General features: G+C 42.6%; 1 protein-coding gene across 8 annotated transcripts in view; it reads left to right on the top strand.

The window, feature by feature from the left end:
• Positions 1 to 21,161, top strand: part of DZANK1 (double zinc ribbon and ankyrin repeat domains 1) — a 74,523-nt gene that overhangs the window by 30,673 nt on the left and 22,689 nt on the right. For all 8 annotated transcript variants that reach the window (XM_027118266.1, XM_027118265.1, XM_027118264.1 and 5 more), the window contains exons 9-12: positions 557 to 670; positions 9,163 to 9,255; positions 16,119 to 16,283; positions 17,608 to 17,815. In XM_027118266.1, coding sequence (XP_026974067.1) covers positions 557 to 670; positions 9,163 to 9,255; positions 16,119 to 16,283; positions 17,608 to 17,815 — 580 coding nt within the window. The remainder of the gene's footprint in view (positions 1 to 556; positions 671 to 9,162; positions 9,256 to 16,118; positions 16,284 to 17,607; positions 17,816 to 21,161) is intronic.

Below are 21,161 nucleotides of genomic sequence, written 5' to 3'. Positions count from 1 at the left end.
CATCAGTTGCCCCAAACAGGACCATGAGCTCAGGCTAGTGGATCCACTGTCCTCCCTGTTTGCTTGCCACTGAGATCATCACCTTAACCGTGCTCCAAGTCACATGAGCCCTGCCCGTCAGCAGCCGCGAAGCTGCTGCTTTTCACAGCCCTCCCTGCTCTGTGGAGCCTCCACGCTGACAGAGCTGGAGGAGGATGGGGACAGCCCAAGCAAGACCCAACAGACGTGTGGTGTCCTTGCCCGAAGTTCATTACTTTTCAGTTTGTTGTCTGTCTTTGGTTGACTTTCAGAATTTTTAAAGTTTTATCCAACTTTATAATTGCTTTTTGGAGAGAAGATGTGTCGATTTCCTCACTCCATCATGCTGTAAGCTATTTTTTCTTTTCTTTATACCTCTCTTTTCTACAATAAACATGTTTTTACTTTAATAGGAAGGAAATAAGAATAAAAGTGGTAATTATTTAAAAGAAATTTTTATTAAAGCAAATTGAACCTAACATTTTAAGATCTACTTATACCTTCAGTTTTTGCCAACCTGACCTCGTTCTTTGTGCAGATGGGCTTATGTGCAGAATGTGAAAACCTGGTGCCCGTGAATACGCCCATCTGTGTGGTCTGTGAGGCTCCTCTCACTCCACAGCTGCAGCCACAGGCCAACCTCCGCTTGAAGGTAATGAAATGTGAATCCATAAAAGTGTGAATAAAACACATAGAAATTAATGTTCAAACCATTAAACATCTTTCTTCAGCTGATGGAATTGGCTAACAATTGATAAGCTGATACCTGTGAACAAAATCCACTCTCATTTTTGGAAAGGCATCTGCCCAAGAGTTTAACTTGCCAGTAGGATCTAAATATCAAGAGAGATACACAGAAATATGTTCCCTGAACATGGATTTGGAGGACAAATTGCACTGCAGCTAACACAGACAGTTGTTTACTTCATATATTTAAACTCGAACATTGTAATTAATATTGACTTTTCATCTTGTCCTTAAAGTCACTTCATGTTTTCATTTGCTTTGTTTGATTATGGGTTTCTATTACTAGAAAAGAAGGATTACAGCTAGTCACATGGATGAAAAAGTTAAGTATCATCATGAACATTAAAAAAATCTTGTTAGACAAATGATGTCATGCCATGAAAATTTTTTTGGTAGAATTATTGAACATACAACTGTATCTTTTCTCCATTTTTCAATTTATAGTCCCATTCACCTCCTTTTTACTTGACCTCAAGTGAACGTCGCTAGAGGATGAAATAGATTTTAATAAAGATAACTTTGGGGATTAAAAAAGCAAGAATTTTTAGCAATAAGGGAAGTGCGTGGACTTAACGTATAATTAGGACTGTAGCACTCCAAAAATGACCTTGTGGAGTCTATGTGGGCAAAGTTTATGAGAGAAAAGGTAAGTCCACTTTTTCTTACATGTCCCAGCTCCCCTTCACTGTGAAAAAAATGTTCAAAAGTATCCCAGGCTAAGTAAACCTTCAGAAGTGAGATTTTGAAGAACTGGCTGGGCCAAAGTCAGGTAGATGAAAATTTACTAATCTTTTTGTTTGATGACTGTTTTCAATCTTAAGAAACTTTAAAAGTCACTGCAGGAAGCCACCATACAGCCCTGGAGGCCTATCTCCAAACTTCCTATACATGAGAGTGAGACACCAGCTTCTCTCTTGTTTAAGTCACCATGATTTTGGCTGTTCTGTCAATCACAGCAGCACCTGTTCTCGCTAATATTTACATTATCCAGGATATTTGAAGATAATATCATTTCGAACCCTTTGAACTATTCAAAACAGGAGGAATAGGGGTAAGTGTTGGCTGAGAGCCAGGTTCAGTATATATCATGTCACCTTCAGCATTTGAAACCCAGACTTCTTCCCATGTTGTGGAAAGACAGGGGGTACAAAGGTATAAGCAAGTCCTCTGTTGAGGATAAACATAGGACTTCTATAGTGATTAGGACCCTCAAATCCAGGAGTGACCCCCTTTTTTTTTTTGCCTTCTCTCTTTTTTTTTAACATCTCTATTGGGGTATAATTGCTTTACAATGTTGTGTTAGTTTCTGCTGTATAACAAAGTGAATCAGCTATATGCATACATATATCCCCATGTCTCCTCCCTCTTGCGTCTCCCTCCCTCCCTCCCTATCCCACCCCTCTAGGTGGTCACAAAGCACTGAGCTGATCTCCCTGTGCTATGCGGCTGCTTCCCACTAGCTATCTATTTTACATTTGGTAGTGTATCTATGTCTATGCCACTCTCTCACTTCATTCCAGCTGACCCTTCCCCCTCCCCACGTCCTCAAGTCCATTCTCTATGTCTGCGTCTTTATTCCTGAGAGTGACCCCTTTTTAAAGTACAGTTTTGAGGAGAGAGACAATCACTTGAAACTGATTTCTACTCTATTAATGGGCCAAAGGCAGAACATATACCTTATAATGAGGAAATCAATTGATAATTCAAAGATGAAGTTTAGAAAATCAAGCCTGTTTGACTTCTGATGTTGAGTTTTCAAAGGGAGTCATGGAATTGCTGAGCACCCAAGCTTCACATTAGCTAAAAATGCCTCACATAGGCACAGCTTCAGTAAAGGGCTCTCTGAAACATTAACTTTCTCAAGACCTTAGGAAATAATGATTTAGGGTACATTTATCATTATCTCCAGAAGTGAGAATCTCAGGACCATTTCTGTTGGCACGGTGTTTTTTTCCCTGGTGTTTTGTCTGTGTTAACATTGGACTCATACGATTTACTGTTGTTTTTAATAAAGACGTGACTTCAACAGCTGTATGTCTTATACTATTAGTTACACTGCTTTAGTTGAGCTGCTTTTACCAAAGCATTTGGGTCACTCTGGGCGCTCCATCCTCTTCTTTTTTGTGTACTTTACCATGTACACAATACGTTCTGCACCCTAAGAATTTACTGGAATAAGTCTGAGCTCCCAGCAGTGCCAGGTGGCATAGGGAGTGGTGTGAGCCTGAGAAGCAGTCGCTGGACACCTGCTCTAGGGTCACTGAACAGGGATGATTAGGGAAAGGAGCCTGAGGAAGGAGCGAGGTCCCCAGGCAGCTGGCATCCCTCACCAAGGCGCAGCCATGAACCTTCCTTCAGGTTCGCCCAGTTTCTCTGGGTTCCACCTTGCCCCTCCCGTGCCAGCCCTCAGGTACTGAGCAGCTTTTTCAAAGGCACCTTTGGATGTGGCTTTACCAGCTGCTGCTTCCCAGACCACCCTCTAGGGCTCTGCTCGCTGCATTCCCCGGGCTGTGACCCCTGCACCCACTGCCCCAGTGATCTGGGCCCCCGCTTGCCATGGTGGCAGGGGGCACAGAGGAGGATTCGTCAGCTCTTATCAGGGGCCAGGGCCAGGGATAGCTTTGAAGAGAGGGTGTCATCTGAGCAGAAGTTGTAGGAGGCACAGGCATTTGCCATATGGGAAGGGGTGGGACAAAGAGAAGTGATGCGTGGGTGTGTGTTCAGGTATGAGGTGGAGGAGGGGGGCGTGCCAGAAAGATGCACAGAGACCGGAAACTGCAGGATGTGCTCCAAAACTTTGCAAGCGTTCGGGTTCGTGAGCTGCAGAAATGCTGGCGGGGCCCGTGGGCTGTGGGAAATGGTGCCTTCTCTACCCTTCTTTCCCAATGGACTCTGGAGGGTTAAAAGCAAGGAAGGCTTTTAATCAGACTTGATTTTTAGAGCGACCTTTGTCACCGTAACATCTGATCTGGTGGGAAATGCCTGATTTTTACGACGGGACATTCAGTATTGCTGCTACCCACAGAAGGACCCTGGTTGGAAATCTTCATCCCAGTGGCTTTCCCAGAAGTTATAAGGGCGACAGATTTTTAGATGACATTCTCACCCAGAGAGCCTCCTCTGAGGTCAGTGGGAACACCTGTGTAAGCTGCTCACGGAAGCCAGCGTGCCGTCCCTCCCCAAAGCGCCAGCAAGGCCAATTGATGCCTCCCTCCCATTTCTAGGTTGGTCTCCATCTCACTCCACAAGGTGCACAAAGCACCATCGGTCCTCTTCCTGCTGTGATGCAGACAGACCCAACCGCTGTGACAGGCTTCTCTTGTGTTGATGTAAAGCCCTTGTCAACGCTGAGGAATTTTGCTGCATCAGATACTTTTTTCTACTGCCAGGATTAGAAGATATAGTAGCAGGAGTTTCTTCTTTTATCCTCTGGCCTGTATTTCAGAATAGGAGAGGATTTTATGTTTTTAAAAATTTTCTAATTTTCAGTAACACGTGAAATGGTCCAAAGATACACAATGAAGTGTAATTTCCCTACCCCACCTCTGTTTCTATCCCTGAAATAACCAATGACAGCAGCTTAGTGAGTGTCCTTCTATGTATTTACCTAGATGCACAGAAACGTATTTCTATATATTCACACATTGAAATTTGGCTTTGTTTGTTTGACTCTTCCTGCCTCCCTCCCTCCCTTTTCTTTCTTATTTTTTAAATTAATTAATTGATTGATTTATGGCTGCATTGGGTCTTCATTGCTGCCCACGGGCTTTCTCTAGTTGCGGAGAGAGGGTGCTACTCTTCATTGCGGTACGCGGGCTTCCATTGTGGTGGCTTCTCCTTGTTGCGGAGCACAGGCTCTATGTGCGTGGGCTTCAGTAGTTGTGGCTCGCGGGCTTAGTTGCTCCACGGCATGTGGGATCTTCCCAGACCAGGGCTCGAACCTGTGTCTCCTGCATTGGCAGGTGGATTCTTAACCACTGTGCCACCAGGGAAGTCCCTCTTTCGTTCGTTCTTTCTTTCTTTTACAAAAAACAAAGGCATCCCTTTGGCCGTTTTCTACAGTTGAAAACTAATGTCAGCATCTCCCCTTTGACCAGAACACATGAACTCTTTTAGAAAGAGACCTTCAGCTTCCTTCTGGCTCTAACTAGCAACACATGTTTTACCTCCAGGACTCCCATTGTGTCTGGGGTTCCTGGAATCTGTGAGGCTTAGGGCTGGGATCCCCGTGAAGTCATTACTCTTTGAAAGAGATCTGAGGACTCACACAGCGAGGGCACAGGTACCTCCTATGAGACCCCAGCCCCTCGCCCAATGATTCAGGGCTAATGCCAGTGTAACCACCGCTCTGTGTCAAGTTGACCTTGGCATCTTACAAAATCCTCTTTGAGATTAAGTTTGCCAGTACCTACTGGTTTGTGTCAATTAAAGCTTATCATTTTGGAGATTAGAAAATTGTTCTCATCTTCCAGCTGCTTTGTAAGGAAAAGTTTTACCCCAGTGACTAAGCCGGGTCCACGAAATTGCTTGGAACCGTTCAACTGGTCAATGTGTTGCCAGTGCTGTGGATGAGGCAGCAAACGAGGGTATTGGCTTTTTATAAAGTGCTTGTTGTAAATGTTTAGGATCCTCATTAAGGCTGCCTGGTGGTGGCCTGAGTCCCACATCATCCCTACGGACATATGTGAATCTATGATGTAGTGATTGTGATACAAGGTTTTTATCTGGGGGTCATGGTCGCTGCTCTTCAAGAAGTGAGCCGCGTGGTGTCAAGAAGCCACCCCAGAAACCATGAGGAAAGCCTGTCGACCAAGAAGGCTGTGCTTACTGGACCGAATACAGTGAGATGAACCAGCACTTTGACCATCTTAGCAGCATCTCAGAAGAGAGAAGATGGGGAAGGGTATTTATAGGGTTTCAGTACCGCGGTTGGGCGATTTTAAAGAGAATTTGACAGGAATGCAGCCTGAGGTAAACTGTGAGCTTTGGAAGATGAGGATGTGCCAGTGCAGGTTCATTGGTTGTGACAAATGCACCATCTGGTGCGGGATGTTCATACTGGGGGGTTGTGTGTGCGGACAGGGGTGTATATGGGAACTCCCTGTAATGTCTTCTCAGTTTTGACGTGGACCTTAAACTACTCTAAGAAACAAAGATTATTAAATTCAAAAAAAATTGTTTGAATGTTATTTTATTTTTTTATACAGCAGGTTCTTATTAGTTATCTATTTTATACATGTTAGTGTATATATGTCAATTCCAATCTCCCAATTCATCCCACCACCACCACCACCACCCCCGCTGCTTTCCCCCCTTGGTGTCCATATGTTTGTTCTCTATGTCTGTGTCTCTATTTCTGCCCTGCAAACTTGTTCATCTGTACCATTTTTCTAGGTTCCACATATATGCATTAATATATGATACTAATTTTTCTCTTTCTGACTTACTTCACTCTGTTTAAAGAGAGTTTTGCAAGGCAGTATTGGGATTGGGCAAAGTTAGTTTGGACTGGGCAGAGTTATGTCATGCTAGTTGTTTTTTCTTTTAATAAATTTATTTATTTTAAGCTGCATCAGGTCTTCGTTGCTATGTGCAGGCTTTCTCTAGTTGCGGTGAGCAGGGGCTACACTTTGTTGCGGTGCACGGGCTTCTCACTGTGGTGGCTTCTCTTGTTGCAGAGCACAGGCTCTCGGCATGAGGGCTCAGTAGTTGTGGCTCGTGGGCTCTAGAGCGCAGGCTCAGCAGTTGTGGCACACAGGCTTAGATGCTCTGCAGCATGTGGGATCTTCCCGGACCAGGTCTCGAGCCCATACTCCCTGCATTGGCAGGCGGATTCTTAACCACTGAGCCACCAAGGAAGCCCCTGTCATGCTAGTTTTCATTATTTATTTATTTATTTATTTTCATAAAAATTTCATATCTTTAAGGTGGTGATTTTTTTTTTTTTCGGTACACAGGCCTTTCACTGTTGTGGCCTCTCCCTCTGCAGAGCACAGGCTCCGGACGCACAGACCCAGCGGCCATGGCTTATGGGCCCAGCCGCTCTGTGGCATGTGGAATCTTCCCGGACCGGGGCACGAACCCGTGTCCCCTGCATCGGCAGGCGGACTCTCAACCACTGCGCCACCAGGGAAGCCCCGGTGGTGATGCTTTGATATACATATACAGAGTGAAATGATTACTTCAGTCAAGCTAATTAACATATCCATCTTTGTATACTGGAAATTTGCTAAGAGAGTAGATTCCAGGTGCTCTCACCACACACACACAGACACACACACGTACACAAATGGCAGGTATGGAGGACATACTAGTTCTATTTATTTTTTTATTTTTTAAAAGTTTACCCATTTATTTATTTTTATATTTACTTATTTATTGGGTTGCACCAGATCTTAGTTGCAGCACGTGGGCTCCTTAGTTGTGGTATGCAAAGTCTTAGTTGCGGCATGCGAAGTCTTAGTTGCGGCATGCATGTGGGATCTAGTTCCCTGACCAGGGATCGAACCTGGGCCTCCTGCATTGGGTGTGTGGAGTCTTATCTGCTGAGCCACCAGGGAAGTCCCAGGACATACTAGTTTTAGATTGTGGGTCCTACAAGTTGAGGGCCATTGGACTTAATAAGTAAGCAGTTTTACTTAGTTTATAGTTTTCTCTTTCTAGAGTATTTCTTGCAGCAAACAGATGGATTATTTTCATTTGATCTCACTGTATTTTAACTGAGGGGCAGGAAATGTGTTTCACTTCTCAGTGGATTCTACCAGATCAGGAAGATCACTGCCTTAAATCTCACAGAAAAGCTCTGATGATTGCAGATTATGCTTTGGGGACCTTAAGCAACTGGGGAGAAAGCTGGAACCGGGAGGTGTCAGGACCCACGGACAGCAAGTCTACGGTTCTCTGCCATTTTGAGGAGCAGTGAGTTGGCCTCTGCCCTTGAGGCGTTCTCTGGGCTGGGAACTGTGGTTTCCCGAGCTGGCTCTGGCTCCTAGGAAGACCTTGGGTTCTTTTACGTAAGTGGGACTTGAGGATGACTTGGAAAGGACAGGGGAATTCTGCAGAATAGTCCAGTGACTAAACAGATGTTAGTTACCAACCTCCCATGGCCGAACTCTGGCTAGGCTGTGTTAACCATCTTTTCTTTTTCTCTTGTTGTTTTCTGTATTGCAGCTTATCCCCAGGTTCCTGACTCAGAAGGTTGAACTTATGACCCATTTTCTAAGATGGTCTTTTTACTTTTCCATTTCTAAGTGAGAAACTACAGAGCAAATCTAAATTCATATTTAATATAAAGCCCCGTGGGTAGACCCTAGGCCAAGAACTAGGTTACTTGTAAACGTATACTCTTTTGCTGGTCTTGGGCCTTCCTGTTTATTGTTGAAGCCAGGAGACGGAGCCCACCAAGTAGCACAGTTTCCACAATGAAAAAAATGATAACTCAGAAGCAGTGCAACATAGTCACTTTGCCTTCCTAAGGCCAAATGAGTACTCTCTTTCAGTTTTTTCATTTTGGGGTTTGTTTCTTTCAAAACTATGTTCATTTGTCTGACACTTTATGTTGTAATAATTCCTAAATCCAATTTCAGGGTCTGGGTGTTAGTATAGGGCCTCTAGCTGGCTGATCGGCTGGAAAGACTGCTTAATGATTTCCTTGCACAGCTGTTTGCTCAAAGGAACACCTATTTCTTTTTTTTTTTTTTTTTGTTTTTGCGGTACGTGTGCCTCTCAGTGTTGTGGCCTCTCCCGTTGCGGAGCACAGGCTCCGGACGCGCAGGCTCAGCAGCCATGGCTCACGGGCCCAGCCACTCCGCGGCATGTGGGATCCTCCCGGACCGGGGCACGAACCCATGTCCCCTGCATTGGCAGGCGGACTCTCAACCACTGCGCCACCAGGGAAGCTCTCTTTCTTTTTTTTTTGAACAGTACTTTGATTTCTTGGACTTAAAGAATTTACATACTAAATACTGAATAAGAAAGAAATAGACAGCGTCATTAAATAAATATGAAACTTCTCAATTCTGGCTTTCATGGCTTTCAGAGTATCATGCCTTGAAATAAAACCTTAAACTTGAATCAACCTACAGATGCCACTTCAAATCAGCACAGCTACATATGGTTTCCCTTTTTGCATGGTGTGTGTGTGTGTGTTCAAACTTGTGTTCCATGTAAATTATTTTGAAAGATAAGTTTTAGATCATGAAATCATCAGAATATCTGACTGCTAGTCATCATGGTGGTAGATAATGTACCTCTTATATTATTCCACCTTATTAACACCCTTTAGTCCTAGTATGCTATACTATGCAGATGAATTGGCAGGAAAAATGAATACATTTATCTGTGAAGAAATGAGAGAGCCTCCGTGGAAACATGTATTTCTCATTCTCTGTTTTCAAGGAGAAAGCGATCTGCCGCACCTGCGGCACAGGGAACCCTGCTCACCTGAGATACTGTGTCACCTGTGAGGGGCCCCTGTCTTCATCACAAGAGGTAGGTTGATTGCATGTGCCAGTCCTGTATTTTAATGGCTGATAAATGTTCAGTGTTAGTGATAAGAAATATAGTCTGCAGAGGGGAGAGGAAGTTTGTAGGGGAGGAGAGGGGAGAGACCAAAAGAAGCTGCTCACGGTAAAGTGAAAGCAACATTTCTACGTTCACCAGTACAAAACTGTTTTCAAAGTCTTCAGGGTGATTCAATCAAGTTGGCAATTTCTTACAATTTCGTTTAGTGACTGCATGGAAGGCTGGCGGCAGCCAGTGGGGTAGGGGCCGTTCACATTTCACTCACGGGCAGGCACGTCTGTGTGGACTGTGCCTGCTGTGTTTTTTTGTTTTTGTTTTGTTTTGTTTTTTTTAAGAAAAAATTTAAGCTTTATCTTGGTAAAACATTCCAGATTCCCTCAGATCACAGCATATCAATAAGCAAAATGTACACATACTGATTTTATACTGCATGTCAAGTCCCAAATTCCCGATCCTAGGAAAGCAAGTTGCAAAATACAAGTGCTGGTAACAACTATAGGTAGTATTTTAAACAAAAATCAGTGAGTTTTCAGCACTCAAGTGAAATGAGGCTTTAACCAAAAAGAGACTCAATTCCACAGTGTGCCTGCTGTGTTTTGAAATTGAGAGCATGGTGGGCACCCATCACTGGGTTTCCTGCCAGCCTAACTTGAGTGTTTAAAATGAAGGAATTTAAATATAGTGAATAGGTTCCGTGTAGCTGATCTGTTTTATGTTTATAAAATGTTCTGATGAAGTTTAAAATTACTTCCTGGTGGCTCTTGCCCTGGCCTAACAATCCCATGAAGAAGTCGGCGTTTACTAGCCAATTTAGAAGAAAAATACTTGCTTCCTTGGGGGCGTTGTATAATATTTCTCTCTGTTTGGGGGCTTCTCATCTCGGAGCAATTACTTGGGAAGCTGGACAAGCATGTGATGGTCAGTGTAGTCAGCACGTTAGTGTCAGCAGGCAGGGGGTTGCGATCCCGGGGCCGCCAACACAAAGTACCGCAAACCGAGTGGCTGGAAACAGCAGAATTTCATTTTCTCACAGTTTTGGGCACCTGAAGTCCAGAATCAAGATGCTGCCAGAGCCCTGTTGTCCATGACGCTCTAGGGAAGGAACTCTCTCCAGCTCCCTGTGGAGTGCATCACCCCAGTCACCTGGCCACCTTCTCCCTGTATGACTTACACCCTCTTCCCTCTGGGTGTGTATCTCTCTGTCTCCCTTTTTTATAAGGACACCAGTTATACTGGATGAGGGCCCCCCTAATGACCTCATTTTATAATAACTTGATTACCTCTGTAAAGATCCTATTTCCAAATAAGGTCATATTTTTTTAAGAAAAAATTTAACCCTAGGTGCTGGGGTTAGGACTCCTCTTTGGAGGAGATACAATTTACCTTTAAAAAAATCTTTGTTTTTCATATACTTGTAACTTCTTTTCTCTGCTTTTATTTAAATTTTTCTTTTTAATTGTTGATTTACAACAATTCACCCCTTAACAGGAAGGTTGGCCAAGATATCTTTTTTTTTTTTTTAATTGGCCACACCACGTGGCTTGTGGGATCTTAGTTCCCGACAAGGGATCGGACCCGTGCACCCCTGCTGTGGAAGCACAGAGCATTAACCACTAGATGGCCAGGGAATTCCCCAAGGTATCTGTTAATGCTTTGTCTAATTACTGACAGTCTAAGACTAGCTGATTTAAAGGAACTCTTTTTGTTCCAAGTTTTATAGAGGTATTATTTATAAGCAATAAAACTCACCTATTTTAATTTTACAGGTTAATGACTGTTGGTAGTTATATACAGTCATTTAAACCACCACCACCATAAAGATACAGAACAATCCCGTTACCGTAAAAAGTTCCCTCATGTTCTTTGGCAGCTGAGCCCCTCCCATAATCACCAGCCCCAGAAAATACTCATCCCTTTGGACACTGTGGCATTGCCTTTTAAGGAAGTATGTAGCTCTTGTGTGCGCGTGTTTGATTTCCTTCATTTACCATAGTGTTTTGAGGTTCATTCATGTATGTATTAATTTTTTAAAACTTTTGATAATTGAGTACTATTCCACCTTATGGATATAATATAACGAATTCATCCATTCACCAGTTAACAGGCACTTGGGTTGTTTCCAGTTTCAGGTTATTATGAATAATGCTGCTGTGAACATTCCACATGCAAGTCTGTGTGTGGACGTAGTTTTCATTTCTCTTGGGTCAATACATAGGACTGGGATTGCTGGTTCCATCTAAGTTCCTCTTTAATTTTATAAGATGTTGCCGTACTTTTTTCCCAAAGTGTCTATACTGTTTTACATTCCTACCAGTGAGATATGGAGGTTCCAGTTTCTCTGCATTGTCACCAACACTTGGTATTATCAGGCGTTTTTTTCATGACTTCCCCTCTTTACCATTTTAATGTCTGTAGGATCTGTAGTGCGACCGCCTCTTTCGTTCCAGATGTTTGTAATTTGTGTTCTCAGTTTCCTCTCTCTCTCTCATCCTTTCTCCCGCCTTTTCTCTCTTTTTCTCAGTCTCTCTCTCCAGCTAGAGACTTATAATTTTTTTTAATTTTATTTATTTATTTATTTTTAGCTGTGTTGGGTCTTTGTTGCATGTGGGCTTTCTCTAGTTGCGGCGAGGGGGGCTACTCTTCGTTGCAGTGCGTGGGCTTCTCGTTGTGGTGGCTTCTCTTGCTGTGGAGCACGGGTTCTAGGTGCACAGGCTTCAGTAGTTGTGGCACACGGGCTCAGTAGTTGTGGCTCGCGAGCTCTAGAGCACAGGTTCAGTAGTTGTGGCACATGGGCATGTGGCTCCTTGGCATGTGGGATCTTCCCAGACCAGAGCTCGAACCCGTGTCCCCTGCATTGGCAGGTGGATTCTTAACCACTGCACCACCAGGAAAGTCCCATAGAGACTTAAAACTTTTATTGATCTTTTCAGAGAACTAGCTTCTGGTTCATTGACTTTCTCTATTTTTTGGTTTCGTTTTTTGGAATTTTGCTCTTTATTGTTTCCTTTATTCTCTTTGTTTTAGATTTTATTTAATATTCTCTTTCTGATTTCTTAAGGTGAGAATTCAAATCTTTGATTTAAAATTTTTCTTCTTTTTAAAAAGAGACTACAAATTTATCTCTAAGAACTTCTTTAGCAATATTCCACAAATTTATGTAAGTTGTATTTTTATTATAATTCAGTTTAGTTTTATTAAAATTTTATTAAAGTATATTTTCTAACATCCCTTGTGATTTCTCCTTTGGCCTATGATTTATTTAGAGGTTGGTTGTTTAATTTCCAAATATATGGGGTTTCCCTTATCTTATTGTTACTCATTTATAATTTTATTCCATTATAGTCAGAGAACATACCCTCTATGATTTGAGTTATTTTCAGTCAATGAAAATTGTTTTATGGCCCAGTATATAATCTAACCTGGAAAACATACCAGCTGCACTCAAAAGTGTGTTCCGTCATTGTGGGTATTCTATAAATATCACTGAAGTCAAAGTGTAATGTTGCACAGATCTTATATGTCTTTGCTGATCATATTCTAATTGTTCTGATAAATGCTGAGAAAACCTCCAACAATGATTCTGGAATTGTTTACTTCTATCTTTAATTCTGTCACTTTTTGCATCATGTATTTTGTTAAGCACATAAACATTTTTTATTGTTATGTCTTCCTGGTGAATCTAACCTTTATCATTATGAAATTTCCCTCTCTATCTCTTGTAATACATTTTTTCCCCTAAACTTGTTTCAGCCTATATTGATACAGAGCCACTCCAGCCTTCCTTTTTATTGTTTACATGGAATATTTTTATCTTTGTATTTACTTTCAGCCTATATAGTTGGACCTTGTCTCTGGCTTCCATATAGTTGTTTTTCCTTTTCATTTTTAAATTTTTGTAATTTTGTTTTTCCTTTTTTAAAAAATAATCCATTGTGATAATTTCTGCCTTTTAAGTGGAATGTTTTGTCCATCAAAGGTTAATATAATTATTGATATGTTTGGTTTTTGATCTACCATTTTATTATTGATTATTGATTTTTAGTTTTCCCATCTGTTTTGTTTCCTTTGTTCCTACTTTCTTGCCTTTTGGGGGTTTTTGAATACTTTTTAGAATTATATTTTAATTTTCTTGTTGACTTTTTTTTTTTTGCGGTACGTGGGCCTCTCACTGTTGTGGCCTCTCCCGTTGTGGAGCACAGGCTCCGGACGCACAGGCTCAGCGGCCATGGCTCACGGGCCCAGCCGCTCCGCAGCATGTGGGATCTTCCCGGACCGGGGTGCGAACCCGTGTCCCCTGCATCGGCAGGCGGACTCTCAACCACTGCGCCACCAGGGAAGCCCTCTTGTTGACTTTTTAGCTGTATTTCTTGGCATTATTTTTTAGTAGTTGCCCTAGTGATTAAAATATACATTTTTAACTTTTTAGTCTAATTAGTTACTATTGTACCACATCAGGTTAAATACAGAAATCTTGCAACTATATAGGTTCATATCCTTTCCCCCATCCTTTATGTTACAGTTATACATATTACACCTTTATACATCATAAGCCCTTCAAGAATGTTGTGGTTTATGTTTTAAACAATTGTATGTATCTCTTAAAGAAATTAAGAGAAGAAAGAATATATATATATACACATATATGTATGAATGTATATATGTATAACTGAATCACTGTGCATTTCAATGAAAGGTCTGAAGGCTTTGTATTTAGAAACCCAGATTAGCAAGTTTTGTATCAAAACCCTGCTTTAAGAGCAGGATAAATTGAAATTTAAGTCTGAAGGAAAAGTTTCCAAAGGGTTTCTCCTTTGATTTTATCCCAAAGAGTCTTCCTTTAATTGCACATAAATGGGGCGAGGGTAAGTATATACTAAAGGGGTCTTCTTTCTCAGAATCTGTGGGTGTTGGGAGCTGGGGTAGCCTCTTTCTGGAAGGATGTCTGTTTTAGGACAACAGAGCAATCCCTGAAGTAAAACAGGATACACTGGGCGCATAGTTTTCTTTGAGGAAAAATTATCCTTAGTAAACACTTTCTATAATGTGCACACATTCCGTTATCAATGGAGTCAGTTATTCATTGATCGATTGATTCATTCAGTAACTACTTGAGTGGCTCCCAGGTGCCAGGTCCCAGGTCCTGTGCTTGTGGGGAAAAGTGTGAAATGAGAGTCCTTTCCCTTCAGGAAATCAGGTCTAGTGGGAAGGAAGCTGACACAGGGAGCCTGACCCTGTGCTGAGCACTCCTGCGGACTGCGCTGCGCTTCACCAGGTGAAATCCCGCCGCAGGAGCGCCCCGTGAGGGAGCCACTGTGTTGAAGGGGCTGCATGGAGTCGTGGATGAAAGCCCGGCTATAGCGTAGAGTCGGCTGACCTGGGTTCAGATCGCGGGGCTCACCCCCTCGGTGCCTCGCTTTCCCTCATCTGTAAACAGAGCCGACCAGGGCGCCCGCGTGCCACCTCTGCCGTGGGGTTTAGCAGCAGGAGCAAAGATTCTAGTCCAGGTCCGCCTGCCAGAGTCTCAGAAAGTCTCATGAGACAATCCCAACTCCCTCCCCCAAAGAAAATAATTCTTCTCCTGTGTCAGGAGTGGCAAGTAAGTTGACATTGCCAGATGGAAACCAGAGTCCGAAGGAGAGAGGATGAGCCTCGGCCGTGACCTCTCAGGCCGCCCCCTCTCCTCAGGCTTTTTCTCTCGTAACATCCTCACAGCGAGGGCGGTGGGCACGCTGCCTTTGGCGTCCCAGGTAACGGGGGCTTCAAGATATGTGAGGTACCAGTTTCCTCGACTTTCCATGAAGCAGCGCATGTTCTTTGTTCTAATTTATTCACTGGTGAAGCTCATCATAGTTTTACTCTTTGGGGCAGAAGTACCACCGTATTTCCGGGGTTTGCACTGGCCTGCGGCTTCCTTCTCTTCCGGATCGGGAGGGGGATTGGGGTATTGACCCGCCTGTACGGCCCTGTGTCCACCCGTCCACGTGAGAGCAGGGGAAGCTTGATATGGAGCCGCCGTGGGGGTTTTAACACAGCTTCTCTGTGCCTCAGGGGCCCCCGGAGCCAGGCTCCTCCCTTCCACAGCCTTGCTGAAATCGCTTCTTGGGATTTGGGTCCTAGCACCTATTTCCCTAAGAATCTGCAGACAGAGATCATTAGTTCTCTCAGATTGAGAAGGTGTCTCATTGCTGTTTTCATCTGCATTTTTTGAGGTTAAACCTTTTCATTCATCTATTGACCCCTGGTGTTTTCTTCTTTTATGAATTGTCTACTTACCTTTTTAATGAAACACTCAGAATTATTTATGGGAGTAAGGGTCACATGTAAATAATGCAAGAGGTTTTGTGTGAAGGGTTAGTCTCCCTTCCCATCCTAGTCCCACGGCTCCTACCCCCAGAAGTAATCACTGTAACCCACTTTCTGAGGTCTTCTTTCAGCCATTCGATGCATTAATAAGTAACTGGTAGTTTAATATGAACACAGACCCAGTTCTTTGCTCCTAGCAGTGTATCTCGTTAGTAACCTCCTTATTTTTTCTGCTGTCTATATGTCCCGTGGTGCGTTTAGACCATCCCCTGGTGCTGGACGTTTAGGGCTGGCTGTTTCCAGTTATTTCCTCTAAAACCACAATCCTGCAGGGAATGGTCTTGAAAATACTTCTTTGTGAATTTGTCCATCTGTAGGATAAATTCTAGAAGGTAGAATTACAGGGTCAGATGGTATGGGCATGTGTTCTTTGGACGGCTGCAGATTGTATGGTATGGGCGTAATTTGTATGGGAAAATTGTGTCTCTGATATTCATGAAAATATAAAAGTATTTTCTATCCTCTAGCCTGGCGTTGCAACTTGCTACTCCGTTTGTTATAAATGTGGAGCCAGCAATCACCCATCTGCACGATTCTGTGGCTCCTGTGGTATTTACGTGAAGTCCTTCGCAAGACCTAGTGTGGAGAACAGCTTGGCTCCAGCTGCTGGAGAACCTGGCCCTTTTGCTGAGGTGAGGCCTCCATGGTAGTAAGAACTGGACCCAGGAAGGGGTTGTGACTCTGAATTTGTGTTCTCGACCCTGTGAGCCAACCCAGGGGAAGAGAGCCGAAACACTTAGACCTTTCTCGTGGACTTTCAACTGGGTGTGTAAATACCTTCAACCACGTTATGTTTTAAACACTCGAGTGATTTCTTCAGAATTCAAAGATGTAAATTGCATTTATCTGTAGTAAATCGAGGTCTAACTGCGTGTGCAAGGTAATAGATGTAATGTCATTAGGGAGCTTTAAAATACATGGGATAGAATGTACTCTCGTCTCGTGAATTTCTTATGTAGCACACCAAGAACTTTCCCCCTGCTCTTTTATATTTTAGAAAACTTATATTGGGTTCGTACAATTGCTTTCGCCACTTATAACAACTGGGCATATTTGAGGAAAATCTCACAAGGTTATTTTCGGAAGGACTTAATCTGTAACCAGCTTTGTGTTAGACTTTTATGAATTTGTCTAAGCTACAGAAAGACTTTTCGGGTTTCTTCTCTTCTTTAGATTCTTCAAATCTCTTCATTAGAAGAATTTGAAGCTTGATGATTGTTAGAGAGAATGCACGTGCACTCAGCAACTTTGCATTCGTTTTTAGGGAGTGCACGGTTCCTTAACCCAAATGAAAACACTTGCAGATCCCGGGACTGCCAATAACCGAGGTGGCACCTTTGTGCAAATGAGACATGGTGTTTTTCTTCTCAAGACAATTGACTGCCATCTGTTGGAAATTGACTGTAGTTTACTAATTTTGTTAGACATTTTCTTTTACCATAAAAATTGTCCTAATATGCAAACATACAATGTCCACTATGTGAATATTACCCGTTTAGATGCAATGCTTTTGTGCAGTGTGCAAAGTACATATCCTTGCATGGTGGTCCTCTCAGGTCCCCAGGCCCAGATGCAGGAGAGTGTCTCAGAGAAAATGTTGGTGCCCAGTAGTTGAGTGTGGATGGGTAGTAAAGTCTCTGCTCCTCTGAATTGTAGAGTTGAGAGGATAGATTTCCAGGCCTCAGGCGGCAGGACAGGGAGCATCAGTTGATTTGCCGAATTTGAGACAGTCAGTGGACAAGGGGTGGGGCTGGCTTCAGGGCTCAGGCTGGGAGTTGCTGCGAAAAACAAGCAAAGAAGGTGAGGCAAGGCCTGAAAACCCCTTTTAGTTCAAAGTACAGTGTTTTGGAGATACTTTTACTCCTGATTAGAATTGTTTTCTGTGATAAAATGGAGAATTAATTAATTTATATTATAGGGTTTTTTTTTTTAATGTTTTCTGCCTTGCTCATACAGCCTCCATCTGCCTGGCAGCCCCTAAATGTTCCTTTGCCCAAGCCTGATGCTGGGCCTAAGAAGGATGTGGGCACACAGACCACTGGCCTGTTCTACCCGTCTGGGACCCTCCTGGCAAAAAAAGAACTGGAAATGGCTTCTCAGAAGCAGAGGCAGGAGAAAATGAGTGACCATAAACCTCTCCTCACAGCCGTCAGCCCAGGGAGAGGTGAGACACACTCTCCTCTCAGAAGGGAACCCACTCTTTCCCTGAAAGAAAATTACGTCTTTTATCTTCCTTTCGATTCATTTTTATGCACAAGAAGTGCCTTTATTTTTCTTTCTTCAAGTAATTTTGCTTTGTATGAATAATAGCACTTCCTTAAACTTTTAGCATGTTTTGACTCTTAGCCCCGTTGTCACGTTGGTAAATGAAGTCGCACATAAGAATGTGTACTACTGGGCTTCCCTGGTGGCGCAGTGGTTGAGAGTCCGCCTGCCGATGCAGGGGACACGGGTTCGTGCCCCGGTCTGGGAAGATCCCACATGCTGCGGAGCGGCTGGGCCCGTGAGCCATGGCCGCTGAGCCTGCGCGTCTGGAGCCTGTGCTCTGCAACGGGAGAGGCCACAACAGTGAGAGGCCCACGTACCGCAAAAAAAAAAAAAAAAGAATGTGTACTACTAACACAGAAATGTGCTTAGTCTGCGTCGTTACTGCTGACTGCCATAATCTCTTTTTCTATTGTGGCAAATTCACATGACACAAAATTCACCATCTTAACCATTTTAAAGGCATTTAGTAAATGAGCAGTACAGCCATCACCGCTGCATTTCTAGAACCTTTTCATCCCCCCAGAAGTAAACCCTGTACATCCCCCTCCCAAGGATGTAACGATCACTCATCTACTTTCTGTCTTTATGGATTTGCTTATTCTGCACATGTAAGTGGAAGCATATAATATGGTCTTTTGTGACCGGCTTCTTTCGCTTAGGATGATGTTTTCAAGTTTTGTCCACGTAACACGTTTTCAGTACTTCATTCTATTTTTTTAATAATAGCTCAGTGATATTCTATTGTGTGGATATATGACGTTTGTATGTTCACCAGTAATAGACATTTGAGTTGTGTCCAGCTTTGTGTGTGTGTGTGTGTGTGTGTGTGTGTGTGTGTGAACAGGTTTGACTGTTAAGAATAACGGTGCTCTGAACATTCATGTAGAAATTTTTCTGTGGCATATGTTTTCATTTCTCTTGGGTATGTACATAGGAGTGCAGTTGCTGGGTCAAATGGTAACATGTTTAACTTTCTGAGGAACTTCTGGACTGTTTTCCAACGTGGCTGCACTATTTTACATTCTGACTGGCAGTGTATGAGGGTACCGATTTTTCCACATCTTTATCAGCACTTGTTATTATTTGACATTTTCATTACAAGCATCCTAGTGGGTGTGGAGCAGTGTCTCATTATGTTTTTTTTTTTTTTTTTTGCGGTACGCGGGCCTCTCACTGTTGTGGCCTCTCCCGTTGTGGAGCACAGGCTCCGGACGCGCAGGCTCAGCGGCCATGGCTCACGGGCCCAGCTGCTCCACGGCATGTGGGATCTTCCCGGACCAGGGCACGAACCCGTGTCCCCTGCATCGGCAGGCGAACTCTCAACCACTGCGCCACCAGGGAAGCCCTCGTTATGGTTTTGATCAGCGTTTCCCTGATGACTAATGATGCTGAGCATCATTTCGTCTGAGTTACCTGATTTATTAGCATCCAGTTGTCCATAGCATCCCTTTATAATCCTTTTTATTTCAATAAGGTTGGTGGTAATATCCCCTGTTTAATTTCTGATTCTAGCAATTTGAGTTACTTCTCTTTTTCTTGGTGAGTCTAGGTAAAGATTTGCCAATTTTGCTGATCTCTTTTCAAGAACCAACTTTGGGTTTTGTTGATTTTTTGTATTGCTTTTCTGTTCTGTCTTTCGTTAATTTCCACTCTAATCTTCATTATTTCCTTATTTCTTCTTGCATTAGGTGGAGTTTGCTCTTTTTCTAGTTTCTCAAGGTCAGAGGTTCAGGTCTTTTTTTTTTTTTTTTTAAGGTGAAATTATTTATTTATTTATTTTGTGGGGTTCAGGTCTTGATTTGAGGCCTTTCTTCTTTTTTAATGTAGGCATTTACAACAATAAATTTCCCTGGGAGTGCTGCTTTCACTGCATCCCATAAGTTTTGGTGTTGTACCTTCATTTTCTTTCAACAATGAATTTTCTAGTTTCCCCTGTGGTTTCCTCTTTGACCCACTGGTTGTTTAAGAATTATTTAATTTCCAAATATTTGTGAGTTCCCCAAATTTCTGTCTGTTATTGATTTCTAGTTTCATTCTATTGTGATCAGAAACATAATTTGTATGATTTTAACCCTTTTAAATTTATTGAGACTTGACATGGCCTAACATATGACCTATCCTGAAGAATGTTCCATGTGCCCTTGAGAAGAATATATATTCTCTTGGGGGTGGAATAGTCTGTAGATGTCCATTAGGTCCTGCTAGTTTAGAGTGCTGTTTAAGTGTTCTATTTCTTGCTGACCTTCTGCCTAGTTGTTCTATCCATTTTGAAAATAGGGTATTAAAGTGTCCAACCATTGTTGCTGAGTTGTCTATTTCTCCCACCATTTCCCTCAGTTTTTGCTTCATGTATTTTGGTTATCTGTTATTAGGTACATACTTACAATTGTTTATAATTGTTATACCTTCATGATACCCTTTTTCATTATAAAATGTCCCTATTTTTATCTAGTAACACTTTATTTGGTCTTAAAATCTATTTTGTCTGGTATTAGTATAGCCAGTCCAGCTTTCTTGTGGTTGCTGTTTGCATGATATATATATTTCTATATTTTTTACTTTTAATCTGTTTGTATCTTTGAATCTGAAGTGTCTAAAATCTCTGTTTTTTGATTGGGTTGTTAAATTCATTCACATTTAATGTTATTGATAAAGTTGGATTTGTATCTTCCATTTTACTTATTCTTTTCTAAATGTTTGTATCTTTTGTTCCTGTATTCCTCCTTTACTGCTTGCTTTTGTGTTGCATATTTTCTAATGTAAGATTTGAATGTTTAATGGGTTTTTTCCCCTATATATTGGGTTGGCCAAAAAGTTCGTTCAGGTTTTTCCATACCAGCTTATTCCCTTATCTGTTGCTCTAGGGCTTACATTATACATCTTTTTATTTTTATTTTTATTTATTTTATTTTTGGCTGTGTTGGGTCTTTGTTGCTGCATGGGCTTTCTCTAGTTGTGGCAAGTAGGGGCTACTCTTCATTGTGGTGTGTGGGCTTCTCATCGCGGTGGCTTCTGTTGTTGCAGAGCACAGGCTCTAGGTGCGTGGGCTTCAGTAGTTGTGGCATGCAGCCTCAGTAGTTGTGGCTCACGGGCTCTAGAGCCCAGGCTCAGTAGTTGTGGCACACAGGCTTAGTTGCTCCTCGGTGTGTGGGATCTTCCCAGACCAGGGCTTGAACCTGTGTCCCCTGCATAAGCAGGCAGATTCTTAACCACTGCACCACCAGGGAAGCCCCTTACCTTAC

The sequence above is a fragment of the Aethalodelphis obliquidens genome, unplaced genomic scaffold (genome assembly GCF_003676395.1).
Source record: "Aethalodelphis obliquidens isolate GAN/ISIS:26980383/991018 unplaced genomic scaffold, ASM367639v1 scaffold18, whole genome shotgun sequence".
Lineage (NCBI taxonomy): Eukaryota > Metazoa > Chordata > Mammalia > Artiodactyla > Delphinidae > Aethalodelphis > Aethalodelphis obliquidens.
Note: the sequence above shows the minus strand (reverse complement) of the source record. Positions and strands in the feature narration are given on the sequence as shown.